This window comes from Hipposideros armiger, unplaced genomic scaffold, assembly GCF_001890085.2.
Source record: "Hipposideros armiger isolate ML-2016 unplaced genomic scaffold, ASM189008v1 scaffold_264, whole genome shotgun sequence".
NCBI lineage: Eukaryota > Metazoa > Chordata > Mammalia > Chiroptera > Hipposideridae > Hipposideros > Hipposideros armiger.
The window spans coordinates 1,655,946-1,679,202 of record NW_017731614.1 but is presented as its reverse complement, the minus strand read 5'-3'; the positions used below and the strand labels follow the sequence as shown (position 1 = coordinate 1,679,202).

General features: G+C 51.2%; 1 protein-coding gene across 8 annotated transcripts in view; it reads right to left on the bottom strand.

Moving 5' to 3' along the window:
* DRC3 (dynein regulatory complex subunit 3) overlaps positions 1-23,257 on the bottom strand; it is a 53,726-nt gene that overhangs the window by 12,511 nt on the left and 17,958 nt on the right. For 5 of the 8 annotated variants that reach the window (XR_002125554.1, XM_019656687.1, XM_019656684.1 and 2 more), the window contains exons 6-13: positions 20,077-20,223; positions 18,588-18,629; positions 16,905-17,024; positions 16,206-16,318; positions 14,695-14,869; positions 9,908-10,039; positions 7,561-7,631; positions 5,968-6,091 (exon numbers count right to left, since the gene is read on the bottom strand). Coding sequence is in view for 7 of the 8 variants with exons in the window: in XM_019656687.1 (XP_019512232.1) it covers positions 5,968-6,091; positions 7,561-7,631; positions 9,908-10,039; positions 14,695-14,869; positions 16,206-16,318; positions 16,905-17,024; positions 18,588-18,629; positions 20,077-20,223 (924 nt within the window). In the remaining variant the exon portion in view is untranslated. The remainder of the gene's footprint in view (positions 1-5,967; positions 6,092-7,560; positions 7,632-9,907; positions 10,040-14,694; positions 14,870-16,205; positions 16,319-16,904; positions 17,025-18,587; positions 18,630-20,076; positions 20,224-23,257) is intronic. The other 3 variants (XM_019656686.1, XM_019656685.1, XM_019656683.1) reach the window with 2 other exon arrangements.

The following is a 23,257-nucleotide window of genomic DNA, read 5'->3' as shown; positions in this document are numbered from 1 at the left end:
CACTATGGAAATCAGTATGGAGGTATCTCAAAAAACTGGAAATGGAACTACCTTATGACCCAGCAATTCCACTGTTAGGTATTTATCCAGAAAAACCCAAGACATTAGTTCGAAAAAATATATGCACCTCTATGTTCATTGTGGCGCTATTCACAATAGCCAAGACTTGGAAACAACCAAAATGCCCATCGGTAGATGACTGGATTAAGAAACTGTGGTACATTTATACAATGGAGTATTACTCAGCTATAAAGAAGAAGGAAATCTTACCATTTGCAACAATATGGTTGGACCTAGAGAACATTATGCTGATTGAAATAAGTCAGTCAGAGGAAGGCAAATACCATATGATCTCACTTATACGTGGATTCTAAAAAACTGAATAAATGAGAAATGTAAAAAGAAATAGTCTCAGAGACACAGGAAAAACTGAGGGATGCTAGTTGGGAGTGGGTGGGGATGAAGGAGAAAGGGAAGGGATGATACAATACAAATTGGTAACTACAATATGGCCTCAGGGATAGAAAAGATAGTCTGGGGAATATAATCAATAATGTTGTAAATATTTTTTAGGAGGCCAGATGGACTCATGTCTTGTTAGGGAGACCACTTCATAGTTGGTGTAGAGGCCTGACCACCGCACTGTATTTCTGAAGCTGATGTTGAATTATATTGTATGTCAACTATAATTATATATACATATAGTCATGGGACGTGGAGTAGAGTGTGGGAATGGAGTCAATGGAATCGTAATACATAAGTATGATATCGGGGGTGGGAGGGCAGTAGATGGGGGAAGGGGGTTGTTTCTGTGTGAGGGGTGAAAAGGATACCTATTGCATTGTTCTGTACACCTGAAACTAACAATAAAATAAATAAATAAATAAATAAATAATTTTTAGAAAAAAATCAAAATCAAACAATTTAAAAAAAAACAAAAAACTGCTGAGCGAAAGATATAATAAGCAAGTGTGTCTCAGTATGCCCTGAGCACACAGCCATCAAGCTGAAAATCAACACCCGCCAGACCCCTGGATGGTGGGGGCAGTGCTGAGGCGGCTGCCCAGCACCCCGTGGATAGCCCACTTTTGTATCAGCACACTTTTCTCACAGCTTATCTTGTGATGGCAATCCTCTCAAACCCGAGAATGACGAGTGTTACGGGAACAGCCAACCAGAAAACAGCGATCATCGTTGGGAGTGTGTTTTCTCCAGAGAGAAGGCAGATGGCTGCCCCAGGGGTGACCTGAGTCAGAACATCAGTGTTCACAATGGTTCTCTCTCAGTCTCCCTCAAGTCTGACTTGCCTGAACCCCTGCTGGCCGGGTGCGAAGTGTGAGGCTGGCCAAGAGCTTTGAGGCTGCTCTGAGGACAGAGGCCCTGCAAACAGAGGGCTGCACACCTCTCCAATGCCCCTCACATTAATCAAATCAAACAGATTGCACTCGTGACTTCTCTTTTTCCTGACCTTGTTTTCTGCCTTGTAAAAATGCTGAAAACAACCATCCTCTCCTAGACCTGGCTGGTTCTAGGTGTTCACACTGTGGCTGCTGTGTGCCTGACACCGTTGAAAATCAAGTGGAATCATCTCCCAGAGCAGGGGAGGGCTGCCAAAGCACTTAGCAGGCAGCTGCTTCCGCTGTGAAGGGTGGTGCCGAGGACAGCCCAGGACCCACACATTCTACACTGAAGAGAGGGCCACAGGTGTGTGTACACTTGGTTTTTCTTTTGTGTTGTAGCCGTGAACTTGATAGTTTCCACAATACGTTCTGTGGAATCTTAAGTTGTAAATATTTCTGCAGAAATAGTATTCTTTGGTCAAATATGTTTGGGAAAGTCTGCACACCCTAGTTCCCTCCTGCATTTCACACTGCACAAAGCATTTTTCCAGTGGTGGCTCTGGAAAGTCCTGGGGAAAATAAAACCTTTTGTCTCAATTTTCCAACTGATTTTGCCAAAGACTTCTTTTCAGAGTAAAGCCTGTTCCTATCTGCTGGGATACCGGTTTTCCACAGACTCCCATGTGGAAAAGCCAGGCTAGCTGATGCGGGCAGTGGGGCATCACTTGGGAAAAATGACAAGAAGTCATTAAGTTCTTCCTATGCATAGAAGGTCCCAGGTCAGGCTTGGGGAGGGGTTCAAAGATGCACAGTGTGCCTGCCTGTGAGCCTCGGGCAGCATGCACTGGAGTGACTGCCGGCTATTTCAAAAACATCTACAGCCACATCGACTCATCATTTAGAAAGTGTATCACAGCTGATCTCCTAAGTTAAGCAGATAAACTGTCCCCCCGAAGTTTGAATATGAAGAAGACAGCTTGGAAGCTGCGGGAAGTAAAGCCTGCTTGGAATTGATGAGAATAGGTTATGAAAAACTGACATTTGTAAAATACAAATGAAAGGAATCTGGTTTAAATAAATGATTTTAAAATGTAAGTTTTGAGTTGTTTCTGGACTCCAGGTGGCCTAGAGTGGTGCCTTCAAAATAGTTCTTATGGGTATAATATTCTAGATTTCCCTCCCATTTCTGCAGGTCGGAAGCCCTGAGGTAGAGGGAGTGGTATGCAGGTGTCCTTGAGGAGTGGCAGCTACTCCTGGCTCCTGAGCCATTCCCCCGTTCTGTGTGCCTTGCGGCCATAAAGACACATTTCCTTCAAAACGACTTCTTGGGGGGGAGCTTTGAGAAGGGCACACGGTTGGCACCCTCCCCAGGACCATCATGATGCTGGTGGCTTGAGGATTTGTTGCCTCATGCCCAGGTGGCATCAGATCATTCTACCAACCTGTCCTGGGCACCTGGTGAAACTGCAACTCCCTCCGCCACAGAGAAATGAGCAGAGATCCTGCCCTTCCCAATCCCTGCTCAGCTGAAGGAGCAGTGACCTGTGCTGCCAGCGCCCCTGCCGAGGGGGCACCTTCAGGTCCCAGCCAGGACCTTGTCACAGCCACCCTATCCAGGGACTGATGACCTGGGTCACACCCACCATCACTTAGCAGACTCTGGGGACTCACAGGTCCTGTGGCCTGGGCCTGAGCACTGGCCCTGCCCTTGCAGGATGTTCAGAGCACCCAGAGAGCACGTCGTGTCTCCTGCTGACTCCTGAATGTGGCAGGGGCTCGTTGCAGCCCAAGGCTGGCTCTGTGCCCTCAGCCCTGGTGGAGGGAGGCAGTAGCATACTCCCCGCCCCGCTGACCATGCCACTCAGGGCCTTCCCTCGCTGCCAGCTCCAGGCTCCGTCCTGCGCCTGTGTGTTGCTTTTCCTCCCAAAGCGGAGAAGGATTTTAAACTACAGATTTGGCCCTAAGTATGTCATGAGCTGGTCACAATTAACTCAGCTGAGTCAGTTTTAAAGAGAGAAACAGCCTCATCACTGTGACTTTTTGTGATATGCTCATTGATAATTACATAACAGAAGCCAGATTCTTTTCACCAAAGGTCCTGTTCTCTCCTTTGAACATCCCCACTCGCTACAGGCTCAGTAGACATTTTGTCAAAGGCTTTGAGTCAAACTGCCTGTGTTCGAATCACAACTCTACTGTTTATATACTATGTGTCTTAGGCGGGTTATTCTCATCGCTGCCTCAGTATCCTCATCTGTAAAAGGGAGCCATAATGGTACCTACTTTACTGTGTTGGTGTGGAGACAAAAAGAGTGAATATGCATCCAGTGCTTCTCAGACAGCTGGTCCCCCCAGAGACCCTTGGGAACTGTCAGCTATTTGTGTTATTATTATGTCTTACAGTCAAGCCATACTTTTCTCCCCTGAGAAAAGCATGTTGCTTAACTCTCAGGAGAAATAGCAACGGTGTAAGGTCCCAGCAGTGTCTCTTGCTGCAACTGCACATTCCCAAAAGGACAGAGGCTCACACTGGCCTGCAGAGGGAAGGGTGTCCAGTGGGCCCTGCTGGCTGCCCACAATGGGCCTTGAGGGTGGCCTTGACACCACCCCTGCCAGGGAGCCCAAGGAGCCCCTTAGCTCAGAGAGCTCCGTTACCCTAGTGCCTGCACACCAGCACACCAATTCGTAGTCCACAGGGGGGGCACAGTGCCAGCTCTGCGGGCTGTGGCCCAGGCTCTGCATCTCTCAGACTAGTCTGAATCTACACCCAGGTCCTCACAAGCTGTGTCGTCCTGGGCAGTTTACCAAACTTCTCTGAGACCCAATCGTACCCAGTTTTCCCATCTGTAAACTGAGGATGATAACAGGACTCCCTTTGTAGGGCCTTTGGTGAGGAAATGAGATGTGTGTGAGCCTCAGGCTTCAACGCGTGGGCAGTGGGAGCCCGCGGTGAGCGGAGCTCTGCATTGCCAGCCTGCTGTGGTCAGCCCCTGCCCAGTCAGCAGGTGCTGAGTGCTCCTGGAGCCACAGAAACAGGTGTCAGATGGCGCTGAGCAGAGCCAACCTGACAGGAGAGAGGCCGGCACTGGAAGACCAGCCCAGCCTGCTTGTCTACCATTGACCTTCAGGTTATCTTTTTCTGTGTGTCCCAGTCATTAGAGAGGGAGCATGTTTCGGTCCTGTGCCCGCTGGATGTCACAGGCCTGGGAGCTGTGCCATGAGGGAACTGTACCCACCTCCTGATGGTCCGGGGGTTCCAGAGGAGTCTTAGGGGCAACTTTACTTCAGGGCTGGGGGAAGATGGCATCTCCCCATGTCTGGACAACAGCATTGAGCGTGTGTTTAGGGAAAGAAGGCTGGGGACAGTGGCCCTGTCTCCATGCTGCTGTGGTGGGGGTCTGTCTCAGCCCAGACAGAGGCAGTGGCAGTTGGGCACTCCTGGCCGGTGTCTGCAGGACTTAGCCTGCACCTAAGTCCTGGAACCTTGGCTGCACCGTTGCCAGCACTGAGGAGGTATGTGCTGGTGAAGGGCCATCCCCGCTCTCTCTATACATAGTGTGAGTAGTCACGTAGCAAAGCAACATAAACAAGATAGCGCGAAATTGTGATAAGGGCTCTGATGATGACAAATGAGTTGTATGATAGACTATGATTTTTCAGGAAGGTGATGAGGGAAGGCCTCTCTAAGAAGTTGACATTTGAGCTGAGATCTGAATGACAAGCCAGACACATGGAGACCAGAGGGAAGAGCATGTCTGCCAGGTGGAATATTAATTGAAAGGAGCAAACCTGGGAGATGGGGGAGTGGCTCGGAGGCTGGGGCAAGAGGAGACATTCACCTGGGTAGCGGGCCAGGCATGAGGGTCTGGGGGATGAGGGTGAAGAGCTTACTGTGAGAGTCACAGGAAGCCATTAGAGGGGCTGCGCAAAAGCACAAAATGCAGTGGTTTGGGTTTTCAGAGGATCTCTCTGGCTGCCGCTTAGAGGCCAGTGATCCAGGAAAAGGCCAATGGTGGCTTGACTTGGTGGTAACAGAGATGGAAAGAAGCTAAGAAACTGCAACTGGCATGAATGATGAGGGAATGAATGACGCTGACAAGAAAGTATATGGACCTGGGCCCTTCCATCATTGCTTGTGTCTCTTCCCAGACACATATGACACACTCCTACTGAACCCCAATGTGGGAGACTCGGAGATCCAGGGGAGGCTGACCCTGCTCATCTGTGACCATTTGTTACTGGGTGCCCTGGTGGAAAGTAGATGGCACTGTGCTGGATCAGAAATGGTGCTTGGAGGCGGTTCTCACACCCTGGTAGTGCTTCTCATCATAGAGACTCAAGAGTTAATAAGACCTTTGGGGAACTCTCAGACCTTAGCTTCTATTAGTAACTGCATCTCTTAGAAAGTGCCAGAAGCACCACAGAAATGAGCTTTAGGAAACCAACCTGTTGGTAAGTTGAAACTACCTAATTATCAGGAGCTCCTCTTTAGTTGGCCTCCACTGAGGCCCCCACCAGGTGCTGTGTTAGCCTATTTCATCTGCCAACCACCCTGCAAAGGGGTAGTGTCCCCTTTTACAGAGCCCACCTCTCCTGACTGCGCCCCCGCTCCACCCACCATGCTCACCGCACGCACGTCATCAGGCAGGTCCTCATCTAGCTCCCCCTTGACTATCTTCTCCAGGGTGTTGATGCAGATCTCCAGGAGCTTCTCGTGGTGGTGGGTCTCCAGGTCCCGACACTGAGCCATCGTGCAGCCTCGAGTTAAGCAAAGGCCAGGGGCAGAGTAGGCTCGACAAGCACCTGACCAGTGGGCTGGGGCCTCACAAGCACCCAGAGGGCTGGGCCATTTCTGGTCCATGAGGACAGACTTCTAAGGGCCAAAGGGCAAACTGTGAGGCGCCAGTGCACCGCCACCTTCACGGCTGTGTAGCCGTGCACACCAAACCTCAGCTATCCTGACTGCCCCCGCTTTGCACCTGGTCATCACTGACCCATGGCAATGGGTGCCCCAGCTGTCCCTCCATCACCCACTTCTCCCCATCCCCCGCCTCCTGACTTGACAGTAGACTAAAACCTGGTATCCCGCTCTAGCCCTTTCTCCCCCGGCAGCTAGAGTGCACTGTAAAGGCGGAGGTGGACAGGACCCCATCCCTCCTGTGCCTACAGCTCCCCAGGAGCTTCCCACTCTCTACTGTGCTCTGCAAGCCTCCTCTTGGATCCAGAACTCTCTGGCTCTTCTCAGGACCTTTGCACGGCTGCCTCCTCTGCCTGGTATGTCCTCCCCACCTTTCTACCTGTGCCCTCTGGCCCACCCTCAGGTCCTCACTTAGTGAGCCCTCCCCCAGGGAGGCTCCTGGCCCTGGTCTCTGGGTTGGCTGCCTCCATAACCTCTGTCTCCCTGTAGGACTGTGGGCCCAGGAAGGCAAGACCAGAGATTACTTCCGGGCTAAGGCACCGCAGTTTACACCCTACACAGCAGGGCGTTGAGTCCCTGTGGCAGAAGGGTCGGTCAGGCCCCAAAGGTTGGCTCCTAACCTTGACATTTAACCTGCCAAGCTCATTATTAATAATTTGTCAGTGTCTTCAACTTAGAGGTTGCCCCTCAACCCTGTGTGTGTACCTGGGCTGTGGTCACTCATTTGAGAATAAATATGCCAGGAGTTGTACTGCAAACAATGCCCCCACCCCAGCACAGTGACCCTGCAGGGGCTACTCAAAGCCGTCATTGCTCTAAGGGTGGAGAAACTCCCTCAGACTCCCCCCGTCCAGAGAGCAGTCTTCGAACGCTCAAGTGGTTGCCAAATCTCCTTTGAAGGTGAGTTTTTTTCCTTGGTGAAAAATGGGGGTTTACATTCCTCCAAATTCAAAGGTGGAGATTTAGTAGGATCCTACAATGACTGTGATGTCTTCCTGTAAATGAAACAGGCGTGCAGTTCTGGTAAAAAGCAAGTGCTGACTTTTGACTGTCTGACACCATGTTTAGGGTCTGGTGGCAGTGGAGGGGCAGGCGTTTGACCCCACAGGTGGCCACCTGGAGGGGACCCCACCTATATTCATCCTGCTTAGTTTGTGAAGAAGCTTTACCCTTCCCTGTCTCATGTTAAAAATGTGGGCACCTCTCCCCTAACCCCCAGAGGCAGGGGGTAGTGGTGTGGGCCAGGATAACCCCACTGGCCCAGCAGTGCCTCCCCATGGAAGGTCACCAAAGAAAGGATATAGGCTTTGTACATTCTCGATAAAGAGCCCCACCAAGTCGACGATGTTCCTTTCAAACATGTTTATCATCTCCTGGAAATGATAAAGAACGCAGTTAACATGCATATTTAGACATGAACTTGACTTGTCTGGCCTCAGAGCAAAAGGTGCTTCTTAGAACTTAGACGGCACCTCCTCTAATCATTGACTTTCAGTATAAAGACCAACCACCTTGGCCTTCCCCGTAGATGTCTGTGAACTGACCATCTTTCTCCCTCCTGACCTCTGTCCCATAGCTCCATTACTCTTCGGCCACTTCAACTCACGTACCACACCCTGCTTGTGTGATGGGATGCCTTCTCCAGGCCTCTGCCTATGCCCTCTGCCAAGAGCACCTGTGCTGGTTTTACCACCCCCACCACACACACACACACACACACACACACACACACACACACACACACACACAGAGAGCTACTCCCCCTTTTGGGGCTCCTCAGTGGCATCCATCTATCACCTCCAGAGGAACAGGGAGGTAGTCCCTAAGAGCCAGGCTGCCTGGGTCAGTATACCAGCTCTGCTGCTGTGTGTAACTCTGGGAATGTTATTTAACCTCCCTGGACCTCAACTTCCTCATCTATGAAATGGGTTTCCTTTGTAGTACATGTCTCAGGGAGTTGTGGTGAAGCTTAAATGGGCTACTTCACACAAAATGCTGTGCAAGGTCAGGTTCCTGGCAGAGGACACACTCGGTAATGCTGGCCCCAGACCACTCACATCAGTGCCCTGACGACACCCCCACTTTGCTGCATCCCAGTGCTTAGCAAGGTACTCAGGGCCTGAATGGGAACAATGGAAGATGTCTGGTGAAGCCAGCTACTCTGTGAGCCCCCAGACTGCAGGGTGGGCTGAGGGCACAGGGAGTCCACACAGCCTGGGGATATCTGCAGGCCAAGCCAATTAGACACATTCCAAACGTGTGTAAACATTGTTGCAATGAATAAAACCAGGGTCACTGAAAGCACGACTGCAGCCTCTTGGCCACTGTGCACAGGTGTGACAGTAATCTAAGCATGCCTGTGCATGGGTCCTGGGGACTTTGGGGATGTTGCAAAGGGGGTCTCTTTGCTTGCAGATGTTAGGAGTAGGAGCAGCTGCCTAAGCCTCCTCTGAGGCTCGCATGCTGCTTTCATGCTTGAGCGTTCCTCAGCGGGGCGCACGCATCTGCTGTGTGATGTGGTGGGGAAATTTATCCTGCAGCGAAGGTGTCACTTGACATGTGAGAAATTGATCAGGTTCTATCTCTTGGCCCAGCCATGGCAGCACCCAATGAGGTTCGATTCATTACAGCCCTTCAGACTCCAGGCCTTGGCTGCCTGTGAACACACCAGTCACTCTGGCCTCTAAGGAATTTTAGATAACAGCACTTTTCATTTCTACTACTTAGTGTTGAATTGCAGGCTCCTTGCATCGCCCCAACATGCAGCAACTACAGACTGAGATGTGGAGGAGGCTCTGTTTCATCCCCAAGTGGGGGTCCACCTTGTGTTTTGAGCATCCTCTGCCCCTTGAGGCTCTGGGCTCTTCCAGGGTTGGGAGAAAACATTCCAGAGGAGTAATGAGCTCACCTCTCCTGCTGCCTAAGAATCCCTTGCAATGTAAATGACTGACATGTATTAAAAGCAAACAGGGGCCGGCTGAGTGGCTCAGCTGGTTAAGAGTTCGCTTGGGAGCGCCAGCTCTGAGCAGCAGGGCTGCAGTTTGGATCCCACGTTGAGGGCCAGTGACACTCGCCCTCTACAGCTAAGATGATGAACAACAGCTCAACCTGGAGCTGGGCTGCGGTGAGTCGCTGGTGACGGCTTAGGCTGCAGCGGGGCTGCAGTGGGTTGCCGTGAGCTACATGAGTTCCTGGCAGCCAGCGTGAGCAGCCAGCAGCCGGCAGCTGGCAGCCGGTGTGAGCTGCTGGGAGCTGCTGTGAGCGGCCGACCAATGACCGGTGACCGATTGCCTCACCCGGGAAGAGCACAATGGTCATACCAACATGGGCCAGTGAAGTGACGTCCTCCACAACTGGACTGAAGAACAAAAACAGCAATTTGTCTGCCTCCCCTTCCCCAATTCCCCAACGCTGTTCCCCTCCCCCCAATTCCCCAATAAAAAAATCTTTTAAAAAAAGGCAAACAGGACCGATGAGCAGGAAAACATCAGTCTGACACGCTGAGTTTCACTGGACGTTTCCAGCAGAGGAGAGCCTGGGGAAGGCTCCAGCTCGAGTGTGGTTTTGCAGCTGTATCACCAGGTTCTTGCAAAAGAAGCCTGGCAGGGCACGCTCATGTCCCATGTGTGCCCAGGGGCCCCGGCCTCACCTCCAGCTGCTCTACCAACTGCATCTCTTGGGTCATGAGCACGTTGTACAACTCCGTGATGTCCTTGCCATGTTCCACTATCTTCATCTCAATGTTGGTCATGTCAGACTCATCTCGGATGGCACTTAAACTCTGGAACAAAAAGCCTGTGCTTTAGGGATCACAACTAAGTGTCATTAGTTAATGAGAGTTGGCAATTTGGTTTTGTAGGTAAGAACTTGGACTCTGGGTTCAGTCTGCCAAGCTCAAAAGTCAGCTTTGCCACTTGACAGCTCTGAGCTTGTAGAAGCTAATGACCCTTTCCCTGCTTGGAGGCTGTTAGAGCACTAGCTAGCAAGGACTTCATCCACAGTAGCTAGGTTTTTATTAGAGGTGCTAGGCTGGATGGAAGGAGCGATGGCTTCAGGGTCAGGCAGATCTGAACATGAATCTTCTCTGGGGCATTTATCAGCAATGTGACCTTGAGGAAGTCACTTCCATTCTCTAAGCTTCAGTTTCCTCATGTAAAGGGGAGAGAACCTGCGCTTCACAGTCCTGGGGATTAGGCTGTGCATGTGAGGTGGGGGCTGAACTCATGGAGACCCCAAGAAAAGACCCATCTATAGCGGGCATAGGTAGGGAGAAACACTAGAAACGTTAAGACAGGTCCAGTCTTTGAGGAAGCCAGGTAGACCCACACAGAACCCCAGTAAGCAAGTGGTTGTCAGCAGTAATCATTGCTAGTTGGGCCATTTGAAACAAGAGGGTGCTCAGGGGCTGGAGGGCACTCCGGGGTCCACGCCTGGCACGGAATACCAGCTGTTCACCAACAAAGTGCCTGGGGACTTGGCCACCAGATGCCATGTCACTTGTTTTTGTTGATATTTGGTATTAGTTGTGAAGGAAGAGAAACTGGACACAATTCAGGGGGTGAATGATATTTAGAATAATGGCAACCCCATCTGTAGAAAACCCAGGTTAAATTCCTACCTCAAGCCTTACATGAAAACAAATTCCTGACAGTGCAAATTTAAATGTAAAAAATAAAGTCATACAAGTACTAGAAGAAAAACTGGAGAATTTTAAATAAATTATCTCAGAATGGAGACGTCCTGTCTAAGTATAACCAGAAGAAAAGATTGATAAATTCTACCACATAAAAAATTTTTAGGGCCAGCCAAGTGGCTCAGTTGATTATAAGCGCAAGCTCTGAGCAACAGGTTGCCGGTTCAATTCCCACATGAGCCAGTGAGCTGCACCCAAGCTGAGCTGCCACCGAGCTGCCAACAGGTGGCAGGATGGCTCAGCTGGTGAGAGCATGTGCTCCTAACAAGGTTGCCAGTTCGACGCCCACATGGGATAGTGGGCTTTGCCCACCGTCAACTAAGATTGAACATGGCACCTTGAGCTGAGTGGCCACGAGCTGCCGACGGGTGGCCAGGTGGCGACTGGACTAGGAGCTGAGCTAGCTGCACCCCCCACAGCTAAGATTGAAGGACAACAACTTGGCTGTTCCCCTACCCCAATTCCCTAATAAAATCTTTTAAAGAAAATATTTTGAGTGGTACAAAAGCATCATAGGCAAAATGATAAGATAAACAACAAACTGGGAAACAGAATTGCAAATTATTTCACTGACACAGGACTAATTTCTCAGTTTATAAAGTGCTCCTACAAAGTAATAGATTTTTTTTAAGGGGGGGGGAGAGAGAGAGAGAGAGAGAGAGAGAGAGAGAGAGAGAGAGAGAGAGAGAGAGAGAAACACCGAATAGAAAAAAATGGGTAAGGGCATATTATGAGAACAAATAGTTCACAGAATAAGAAATACAAATGTTTATAAAACATGTGATGCTCACCCCCATTTAAGAGAAAATAAACATACACTGCCAGAGTAACAGATTAGCAAAGATGAGAAAGCCTGCTACTTCTGGCCTTACAGGGAGCCGCAGGGCTGCAGAGGGGCAGCCTCAGTGGAGTGACCTGGGCAATAACTTAGTGAAAACAGCAACTCACAGTGCCACATCAGGACTCCATCCTACAGATCACACCTGCACCAAGTTCTTCATTGCACCACTGTTTGAAAGAGCAAGAGATTGGAAAAAACCTAATTGTCCACCCATAGGGACTAGCTTAACAGATTATGGCTCACTCATGCAATGAGATATTTTACAACTATTAAAAACGTTAAGCAGGGGCGGGCGGTTAGCTCAGGTGGTTAGACATAACACCAAGATTGCCGGTTTGATTCCCACATGGGCCAAGGAGCTGCGCCCTCCACAACTAGATTAAAGACAACTACTTGACTTGGAGCTGATGGGTCCTGGAAAAACACACTGTTCCTCAATAAAATTTCTTTAAAAACAAAACAAAAACAAAAATAGAAACCATGAAGCAATTCAAGTTTGGGAGGATCTCTAAGCTGCACAGATAAAATAGCAAAGCAAAGTGTGGAGCAGTGCATGCTACACTTTCATCATATACACACACAAACACATGCACACAGACACACACACACACACACAGGCACACATATGCACAAACGTGCAAACACACATACACACATGTGCACAGACACATGCACACAAAGACACACATAGCATGCACACATGTGCACATGTACATGGCAAACAGCACACACGTACACACATGGATTGGAGGCAGACTGACTCCTCCCCTGTGTACATTTTTCATTCTGTGTCTCTGCTTACGCTTGTTTGACCGATCCACTACTTGTCACTATCTAGTCACTAGAGTGACTATGGCTACATATAGACCATCCGTCATGTGTTTTGCGCCGGCTCTGTTCCATCTCACTGGTCCCCACTACAGTTCTGCGAGGCTGTTATCTCCATCTCACTAATGGAGAGGGTCATCAGTGAGGGGTCGCCTGAACCACCCCTCCTGGGCACCAGAGTGGGAGGTGGGTGAGCCTGGGTCTAGTGGGGGTGGTAAGAGGAGTGCAGGACAAGCTTAGGGGTGGTTCTGTGAGGGGAGGGACTAGGGCCTCAGGAGGTGTGAACTTCCAGGATGGTGGGCTCAACTTGGCCGAGCACTGTAGGCAGCTGGCAGCACTGGAAAACCCCAGGGCCAGGCGCACCCCCAGGCCCGCGTCAGTGTATCATCAGGTCCTCATGGGTTCTGGCTTGTGGCTGGATGAGGAGTTCTGCTCTAGTCTCTAGGAAAGGAGAACTCAGGTCAGTCAGCTCCTCCGAGGCAGCCTTTGAGGACGCCGCCATGCAGACGAGTGCCTCAGCAACCCGTGGAGCTGGCCTGCTCTGAAGACCCAGGTCCGAGGAGCAGCACGTTAGGCGGCCGGGCTTGGTGCCAGCAGGAGTCCAGCACTGACGGTGGCCTGGCCCATGTTCTGCTTCTCCAGGTGGTTTGTTGCTGCGGAGCCTGGGCCCCAGCCTGGGGCTTCAGGGGGAGCCAGCTGGCTGACATCCAGGCGTCCCAAATCCAGTGGCTATAGGGACCAGATAAGAAATGCCATGCAGGATATGCCAGACAGGACCTGGGGGACTGGAGACATGGCCTGTCCAGAGGGAACGACTGATGCTCAGGCCATGGTGACAAGCGCCTCCAGAGAAGCTGGCAATCACAATTTTTCTGTGAAATCTTCCCGATTTTAATGTCAGCAGGATGTTCAAAATGTTTTAAAACCCTCTGCAGGCCAAACAAAATACACATGTGAGTCAAATGTGCTTCTCTGCTGACAAGCTGGAACTTCTGGCTGAACTATAACACCCCTCCCTGGAACCTAGGTCCAGCTGCAGAGGCTAATGAGACAAGAAGTGGGACGTAGAACAGGCGCTGGGGAACGGGTGGGCTGGGAAGCATAGTGAGCCCACCGCCAACCCCATTGTATCTGAACTTACATCATCAGGAGATTTTGTTCTACTTTGAACTAGGAGTTCTCAGCCAGGTGTGGCTTCCTGGGCTCCTCTAAGCCCCGGATGCGGCAGGCAAGTGTTCACATACTTGGTGCATGTGAACGTTTTTAGGAGAAAGAAGGTCCATAGCTGCCCTATGAGTCTCAGTAGGTGTATGACTCAGAGCAGGTTAGGAATTGGTCTTTAAAAGTAACGCTAACTAAAGAAACAATCCCCGTTAAGTCCACATGGCCCCTGGTGAGGCTGGGCTGAGTGGGCTGGTCAGGCAAGCCCCGCATGCCAGGTGCCTCTTCCTTTGGTGGACTGCCTTTTTTTCCTCAATCACCCTGGACAAGTCTTCTTGGTCCTGTAAGCCTCAGCCAGAGTTCAGGTGCCCCTGGAAACCCACAAGGCTTCCTGGCTTCCCTCCAGGTTGGCGCTGGCCAGTCTGCAGGGGAAGGCCTGGGTCTGCGCCTCTTACCAGATGGGAGCTCTCTAAGAGCAGGAGCCACGTCCAGCATGGCTCCAGCTTCCCAGAGCTGGGCACAGAGCAGAGCTCAGAAAATGTCTGCAAATTGAACGAGTGAACAAAAGAGAAGTAGCCATCATCGTCACCACAGTAGCAGTGGTAATAATAATACCATTTTAGTAGTAATGATGACGCTACCTTGAACCCCAGGTGTGTTTAAGTGAAGGAGACCCACAGGCCCCGGGGCGCCGCCCTGGCCAGTGGAGGAGCTGTGGTTGGTCGGCCAGTGGAAGGCTGAACCTTGGCCCAGCCACTGAGTTGTATGACCTCTGCCAAATGGGGACAAGGATCATGGGCCTCAGGAGTCGTCAGAGGTACAGGGGCTGCAGCTCCTGAGGTGAAGCCAGGCCCACAGCAGGGTGGGCACCTGGGGCAGGAGGCAGTGGGGGACCAGGGAGGGCAGGGCCTACCAGCAAGTGCTTCTCCTCGAACTTGGCAATCCTGTGTTTGCCCTGCTCCTGGTTTTCCTGGATGGCCTCGTGGACACACTCACTGAAGGTGTCAAGCTCCACTTTCCGCTTCTTCTGCTGTTTCAGTCCATACTCGAATATGTGCAGGCAAATGATGACAAATTTGTCCTTGTAGGTGAGTGGCTGTTAAGGAAGCTTGAGGCTGTTTCAGGCACAGGCCTTGGTGGTGGGAGTTGAGATTTGGAGGACAAGGTGGTGGTTGGAAATCTCTACCCCCAGCCTGAGGGATTCAGGAACAGGGCCTGTATGAGGGAACCCCAGGTGGTGGCCACAGGAGAAGACAGCAGAGCAGAGGAAAGGCATGTGAAGAGAGGCCCCAGAGAGACTTCTGGGGGACCTGGAGGGGCTAGGGAGGGCCTGGGAGTCCAGGGAAGCCAGCCCGGTCTGGGAGCGAGGCAGTGAGTATTTTTGTCTCTGCTGTATTGTCTAGATGGCGCCTTTGTTGAGGATCTGTCTTCAGGTGCTGCAGGTGCACTGAGGGAAACTGTGAAGGTCGGGGGGACCCCAGGCTAGAAGCAGAGAGATCCAGGTTCAAGTGCGGGCTCTGCTGCTGCTTCTCCCTGGCAAGCTGCCTCCCATCTCTGAGCCTTGGGTTCTTCACTGCACAACAGAACCCGCTGCATGGAGCCCTTGGGAGGACTTGAGGTCAGGCAGGTGGCTACAGCCTCGATGGAAGCCCAGGTCGCCCAGCTGGCAGGTGGCAGAGCCAGGCGGGAGCCCATCTATCTGGTCCAGAGTCCTGCTCTTTACCTTCTGCCGAGCCCCAGACACTTACTGCCCCTCCCACTCTTCAGAATGTTGGGTTTTTAAAAGTGAGTTTTTCGTTACTCAGGGATGGAGATTCCACAGACCCACTCTGTGACTCCTTGCCTCATCTTAGCACTCTCAGACCAGAAACCCCTCGATTCTATCCCGAGCCCCTCAGCTTATAGTTTAAGCCAACTGATTAGCCATCCCAGCGATGGCCTTGACAAGTGTCAGTCACAATCCTGTGGGTTCCGGCCAACTGGGACAACAAGTCAACCTCTGCAAGGTGAGCTACCCAATTATAAAATGGGATTATTAGCAGCATCCATCTATGGGGTGGCTGAGAGAATTATAAATACTGTATGCAAAGCACACAGCAGAACCAGTTAATACGGCTAAGGAGGATTAGTGCCACGGATGTCAAATTCTATCTCTGACAGCCTGGTTTGTCAAGCATACAGACCCGGGCCATGTAAAGCCTCGGTGCGTCCCCTGAAATCCAGACATTCCCTGTGTCACTCAAGTGACCTGGCTCCGCACTGCCTCCTGGGTACAATGCTCTGAAGTGGAGGTTTTACCTTCCAGGGTCTCAAAGAGAGATGGGGAAGCTAAGGTTCAGAGTGGAAAGGGACTTGGCCCAGGCAGGCTGGTGGCCTGGGGCCCAGGCTCTGCCAGAGAAGGCAGCCATGAACTTGGAAGGATATGACTCAAGGAGCTCACCGACACTGGGCAGGTAGGCCAGCTTTTTGCCTTCCACGTCCTCGGCATACATGCTGTCAAACAGGAAGGAGCCGTTCAGGTGCTCGACAAACGCAGCCTGCAAGTTAGAAACACAGCCAATCTCCAGGCACTGACCCACTGTACCAGCCCTGCGCTGAGCACGGCTGCTGGTGAATGCTTCGTCCTCCGAGGGAGGCAGGGCCGGAAAGGGCATGCTGGGCTCAGGGCCAGGCATGTCTGGAGGTCCAGAGGCATAACATTGAAAGCTGCATGCGGTTTGGCTAGGAGGGTGGGGTGGTGACTGTGGGGAGGGTGCAGTGGGGGCTCAGTTTTGAATCCAGGGCCATGCTGAATAGGGAGGAACTTGAACCTTCCCGGCTGCCATGGGGAACTGCCTGGGGGTTTAGGAAAAGGAGCTGCTCTGACAGGCTGTTCCAGCACAATCTCCCCTGTCTTGTGGAGGAGACATGCGTGTGGGTCTGGGCAGAGCGAGGCAGGGGCAGGGCACCTGGCCCTGTGGATGGAGCACGACTGACTCGCTCAATCCGAGCCGGGTGTCGCTGCACAGCACCTATTCTCAGGGCTCTGCTGATCTCTGTTGAACTGGACTGACCCTTGTGGCTAGCATCCTGGAGCCAGGGCAGGGAGAGGTGGGAAGTGGGGTCCCTCTGGGCCGAGGGTACCTTGTACTCCTCCAGCTCCTTCCGCTGAGCCTGTTCCTCCTCCAGCTGGGCCTGAATCTGGTTCTCCCGGTGCTTCAGCTCATCGAGGCTGTACTGGTGCTTAATCTCCGCCAGCTCTTTCTGACAGGGAAAGAGGAAGGGGCATTGTGACCAGGGGACACTTGGTCCTTGGAAGCCACGCTGACCTCTGCCGTTCTCTGGCATCCCGAGTGTGGGCGGGGTGTGGATGAGGGTGGCTTGTTGCCTCATGGCCCTTTTCAAGTATTCTGAGTCTAAGGGGAATTAGGGAAGGATCAAGAGGGGTGGAGAAAGGCAGCACAGGCCCACTGGCCGCCCCCCGAAGGAGTTCTGGCTCTCTTTTAGGGATGCGCAATGAACAAAAGGGGAGGTAAAGTGAAAAACCGGAGTCACAGGCCTGGTTACAAGGGGCTTTATCCTTGGCTCTGTGCCCTGCCACCTCCTGGCTCTCCTCACCCCTCTGGCTCATCCCTCTGTGCCCACTGGGGAATGCTGGTGTCCCTGGGACTTGGTGCTCACCCTTCTGGGCTCACTTGGTGCTTACCCTTCTAGGACCAGACTCACTGCCTCAGGTGATCTCACCTGTGCTAAGACTTCAAGTACAAGATTCTTTATCCTCTGACAACACTCAGGTCTCTACCTCCAGCTCAGACCCTACCTCTGAGCGCCAGACCTAAGCTTCTGATGACCTTATGCTATCAGGCTGCCTCAAGAGCACTGCCAGCTCACCCTGTCCAAGATGGACCTCTGTCTTCCCAGAGTCCTACTGAGGTCTCCCCCAGCCAGGCAGCACACAAGCCAGGGACCCGGGAGCATCCTGGCCCCTCCTCAGCACCACAGATCCAGGCTGTGCCCAGGTCTGCCCATGCTACCTCCTGATGGCCTCTCTAATCTCTCACATCATCTCTTGCCAGGACCCCTGCCTCAGCCTCCTAGCCAGCCTTCCCTATGCACCCTGTGCCTCTCATCTGTCTACTCCTCCCCAGCAAGCAGCCAGAGCAATCTGTTAAATGTAAACATGATCTTGCCAGCCCCTCATTTAACTCATATAGCTTCCTCTCGGGTATAGATTAATGACAAGCTCCTACTGTGGCCTGCAAGGCCCTGCCTGCTCCTCACATCCAGCTCTCTGAGCTCCAGCCACTGGCCTGCTCACTGTGCTGCCTTTGGACCCAGGGCCTTTGCACATGCTCTGCCTTCTGCTTTCACCCAGCCAACTCCTGCCCATCCTGTAGATCCCAGCTCAAAACCACTTCCTTGGGAAGCAACCTCATAACCACCGACCCGCATCCTATACATCGATCTCAGTCCATGTCCTTCCCTCCTGACAGTTCCATGTATCTGTGGGAAGATCTAATTGTGTGTCGGCTCCACAAAGGAAGGCAGGGGCTTCCCCAGGTCTGTCCAATTCCAGAGCCTGAGCTTGCTTTCTCCGTCCTGCGCTGCCTGAGTTCTGTCCCAGTCTCCTCCCAAACACGATGTCAGTACACGTCAGTGCAGTTTCATGCCTTAACGTGGGCGTTGGCTGCAAACAGCTTATGCTACACAGAGTTGAAAGCCTTCTAAAGAGCTCTTGCTATTCATTGAGCTGTACGCTTACATTCCTTACATCCTCCTTGCTTCCACTGGGCTCTCCTGGGTGCTCCTCACATCAACTCAGTGTACCTCAAACACAGGTTGCTTTCTCCCAGGAAAGGCACCAGCTTCCTGTGAGGAGAGGGAAGGTCAGACAGCCCTTGGTCTCCCTGGCTCCCAATACACAGAAACATTCCAGTCCCACTGCCAAAGCCTCACAAACTGGTCAGATTCTTTTTTTCCAGTGGGGGAAGTCCCCACAAACTGATCACATTGCAAAGAATAAGAAGCAAGTAAAAGGGGACAGGCTCATAACAGAGGACATGGAGAAGAAGTAAGCAGTGGACAGACCCGTCAGTGAACACCAGGCAGTGGGAAGACCTGACAGTGGACAGACCAGATGGTGGACAGGCCAGGCAGTGGACAGACCCGGCAGTCAGGTCTTTTCACTGCTGGGTGGACAGACCTGCCAGGACAGACACGGCAGTGAACACACATGACGGTGGTGGACCTGCCGGGTGGAAAGACCCGGCAGTGAACAGACCTGATAGTGGACAGACCCAGCAGTGGAAAAACCCAGCAGTGGACAGACGCAGCGGTGAACAGACTCGGCGGTGGACAGACTAGGCGGAGGACAGGCCCGGCGGTGGACAGGCCTGGCAGTGGACAGACCAGGCAGTGGACAGATGTGATGGTGGACAGACTTGACAGTGGGCAGACCAGGTAGTGGACAGACCGGGCAGTGGACAGACCCAGCAGTGAACAGTCCTGATGGTGGTGGACCAGACCTGCCAGATGGACAGACCCAGTGGTGGACAGACCCGATGGTGGACAGACCAGGCAGTGGACAGAACTGACGGTGGATAGACCTGATGGTGGACTGATCAGGTGGTGGACAGACCTGACGGTGGACTGACCAGGCGGTGGACAGACCTGACAGTGGACAGACCCAACGGTGGTCAGACCATACTGTGGCCCGAGAAAGGCCCTCCTCGCTGGGGCAGGCCCGGCACAGGGGCTGAAAGCATAGGCTCTGCTGCTAGGCGGCCTGGGTCCAAATCCCAACTTGACCACCACTGACCATGGGATCCAGGGTGAGTCACCTCACCATTGGCAAGCTGGGGGTGAGAGCAGGGCCCACATCGCAGGTTGTGGTGAAAATAATGTGAAATAACGCAGTGTGCTTGGCATATACGTGCACAACAACATTTAGCTGGTAATACTGTTTCTGGGGTCACATAGAATTGGGGTGAATCGTGGCTCTGCCACAAGCTGCAGATCCTGGCTCACTGCTTGGTCTCAACTTCTTTATCCAGAACACCAGACAGTACTGGCTGGGTGTGGTGGGACTGGGGCAACACATAGAAGAAGCCTGCTGCTGTGAGCACGCCCTGAATAGTGACCATGAAGGTCCTGCTGGAATCGCCCTGACAGAGGCAGGTAAAGGAGTTAGGGAGAGGGAGCTGCCCTTTCTCTCCTCCTCGGGCGCATGGGGAGCTCCGTCTCAGTGTCCTTCCTTGAAACCCGGGGACCTGAAGACTGTCTCACAGAGCTGGGGGACCCAGAGGGGGACACTTGCCATGTGGTCATCGATGCGCCGGGAATCCAGGTACACGAGGCCAGGAAGGTAGGCCCAGATGAACATCCTGTAATCCTCTGCCTTGGCAACGGGGTTCCCAGAGAGGCTGAGCGCCCGCAGGTCCTTGAATCGCCGCAGGTAGATGATCTGGGGAGCAGAGGGAGAAGACCCATTTTCTTGGCTGCTGCAGAGCTGAAAACACCCTTGGAAGTCCGTCTCTTTGGCACTCTGCCTGGCCTTAGTGCCTTCAGCACAGGGTGGAGTGACAGTGAGGAGGGCGCTTGGGGTTCCAGGCTGGATGGCTGGACTGAGGCCTTTGGAAAAGTCCTGGGCTTTCCAAAGAACCAGCAGACCTGGGTTCAAATGCTACCTGTGTGACAAGTTGCCTAACATCTGTGAGCCTCAATTTCTTTATCTGTAAAATGGGTATAAGGATGTGTTATAAGGGCCCATTGAAATGATCTACAAAATGTGTGTAGGAAAGTGCCTGACCTACTCAACAAATGGTGGTAGTTGTTGTTATCGTTATTATTGGTCACTCAGAATAGGTGTGCCTTTTTAGATTGTAAAGCCCTGTGAAAGGTCCAAATCTCTCACATTAAATGGAATCCAATTTATAGTTAACCTTGAATTAACTGGATAACAGCTAGTGGAACATTCCACTAACTGCTGTTTATTTTTCTTATGCCCTCTTTTTATTAAAATGGGGGAAATGTCAACCAGATAGCTAATACAAACATACCTCATTTTATTGTGCTTTGCAGATATTGCACTTTTCACAAATTGAAGGTTTGTGGCAACCTTTTACCGAGAAAGTCTACTGGCATCATTTTTTTCAACAGCATTTGCTCACGTCTTCTCTGTGTATCACATTTTGGTAATTCTTGCAATATTTCAAACTTTATTATTATTATTATTATTATTATTATTATTATTATTATTATATTGGGATGTCGGAAAAGTCAAGACGCATTTTTGCAACGAAAAATATAGAAAAAATACGTCATGACTTTTCCGACAACCCAATATTTGTGTGGTGATCTGTGATCAGTGATGTTACTATTGTAATTGCTTTGGGGCACCACAAACCACACCCATAAAAGATAGTGAACTTAATCAATAAATGAGGTATGCGTTCTGACTGCTCCGCCGACTAGCCATTCTCCCATCTCTCTCTCTCTCTCCTCAGGCCTCCCTATTCCCTGAGACACAACAATATTGAAATTAGGCCAAATAGTAACCCTACAATGGCTTCTAAGAGCTCAAGTGAAAGGAAGAATAGCAGGTCTCTCACTTTAAATCAAAGCTATAGAAATGATTAAGCTTAGTGAGGAAGGCATGTTGAAGCCAAGATAAGCCAAAAGCTAGGCCTCTTGACCAAATAGTTCCCCAAGTTGTGAATGCAAAGGAAAAATTCTTGAAGGAAATTAAAAGTGCTACTCCAGTGACTATGTGATAAGAAAGTCTTATTGCTGATATGGAGAAAATTTTAGTGGTCTGGATAGAAAATCAAACCAGACACAAAACTCCCTTAAGCCAAAGCCAAATCCAGAGCAAGGCCATAGTCTCTTCAATTCTGAGAAGGCTGAGAGAGATGAGGACGCTGCCGAAGAAAAGTTAAAAGCTAGCAGAGGTTGGTTCATGAGGTTTAAGGAAAGAAGCCGTCTCCATAACATAAAAGTGCAAGTGAAGCAGCAAGTGCCGATGGAGAAGCTGCAGCAAGTTATCCAGGAGATCTAGCTAAGATAATTAATGAAGATGGCTACACTACACAACAATGTAGACAAAACAGCCTTATACTGGAAGATGCCATATAAGACTTTCATAGCCAGGAGGAGAAGTCAGTGCCTGGCTTCAAAGCTTCAAAGTACAGGCTGACTCTCATTAGAAGCTAATACAGCTGGTGACTTTAAGTTGAAGCCAGTGCTCATTTATCATTCCAAAAATTCTAGGGTCCTTAAGAATTATGCTAAATCTACTCTGCCTGTGCTCTATGAATGGAACAACAAAGCCTGAATGACAGCACATCTGTTTACAACATGGTTTTCTGAATATTTTAAGCTCACTGTTGAGACCTACTGCTTAGAACAAAAGATTACTTTCAAAACATTACTGCTCATTGACAATGCACCTGGTCACTCCAAGAGTTCTTATGGAGATATATGAGACTAGTGTCATTTTCATGCTTGCTAACACAACATTCAGCCCATAGATAGGGGAGTAATTTCGACTTTCAAGTCTTATAATTTAAGAAATACATTTTGGGGCCAGCCGAGTGGCACGTTGGTTAAGAGTTGGCTTGGGACGCCAGCTCTGAGCAGCAGGGCCCTGGTTCGAATCCCACATTAGGGCAAGTGACACTGCGCTTTCTACAGCTTAGATGGTGAACAACAGCTCGACCTGGAGCCGGGCTACCGTGAGTCACCGGTGACGGCGTAGGCTGCAGTGAAGCTGCAGCGGGCTGCCATAAGCTACCGTGAGTGGCTGGCAGCTGACGTGAGTGGCTAGCAGCTGGCGTGAGCTGCCAAGAGCTGCTGTGAGCAGCCGTCCAGTGGCCGGTGACTGATCTGCCTCACCTGGGAAGAGCACAATGATAATACCAACGTGGGCCAGTGAAGCAACATCCTCCACAACTAGACTGAAGAACAAAAGAACAGCAACTTGTCTGTTCCCCTCCCCCAATTCCTCAATTAAAAAAAAAAAAATTTGTGCTGGGCTGGCCAAGTGGCGCATTGGTTAGGAGTTGGCTTGGGACGCCAGCTCTGAGCAGTAGGGCCCTGGTTCGGATCCCACATGATGGCCAGTGACACTGCGTCCTCTATAGCTAAGATGGTGAACAACAGCTCGACCTGGAGCAGGGCTGTTGCAAGTGGCCGGCGATGGTGTAGGCTGCAATGGGGTTGGCTGACAGCTGGCGTGTGCTTTCATGAGCTGCCGTGAGCCACCATGAGTGGCTGTCTAATGACTGGCGTGTGGCTGCCTAACCCGGGAAGAGTGCAATGATAATACCAACATGGGCCAGTGAAGCAACGTCCTCCATAACTAGACTGAAAAACCAAAGGACAGCAACTTGTATGTTCCCCTTCCCCCAATTTCCCCAATTAAAAAAAGAAAAGAAAAAGAATAGTTCGTGTTTCATGGGAAGAGGTCAAAATAGCAACATTAATAGGAGTTTGGAAGA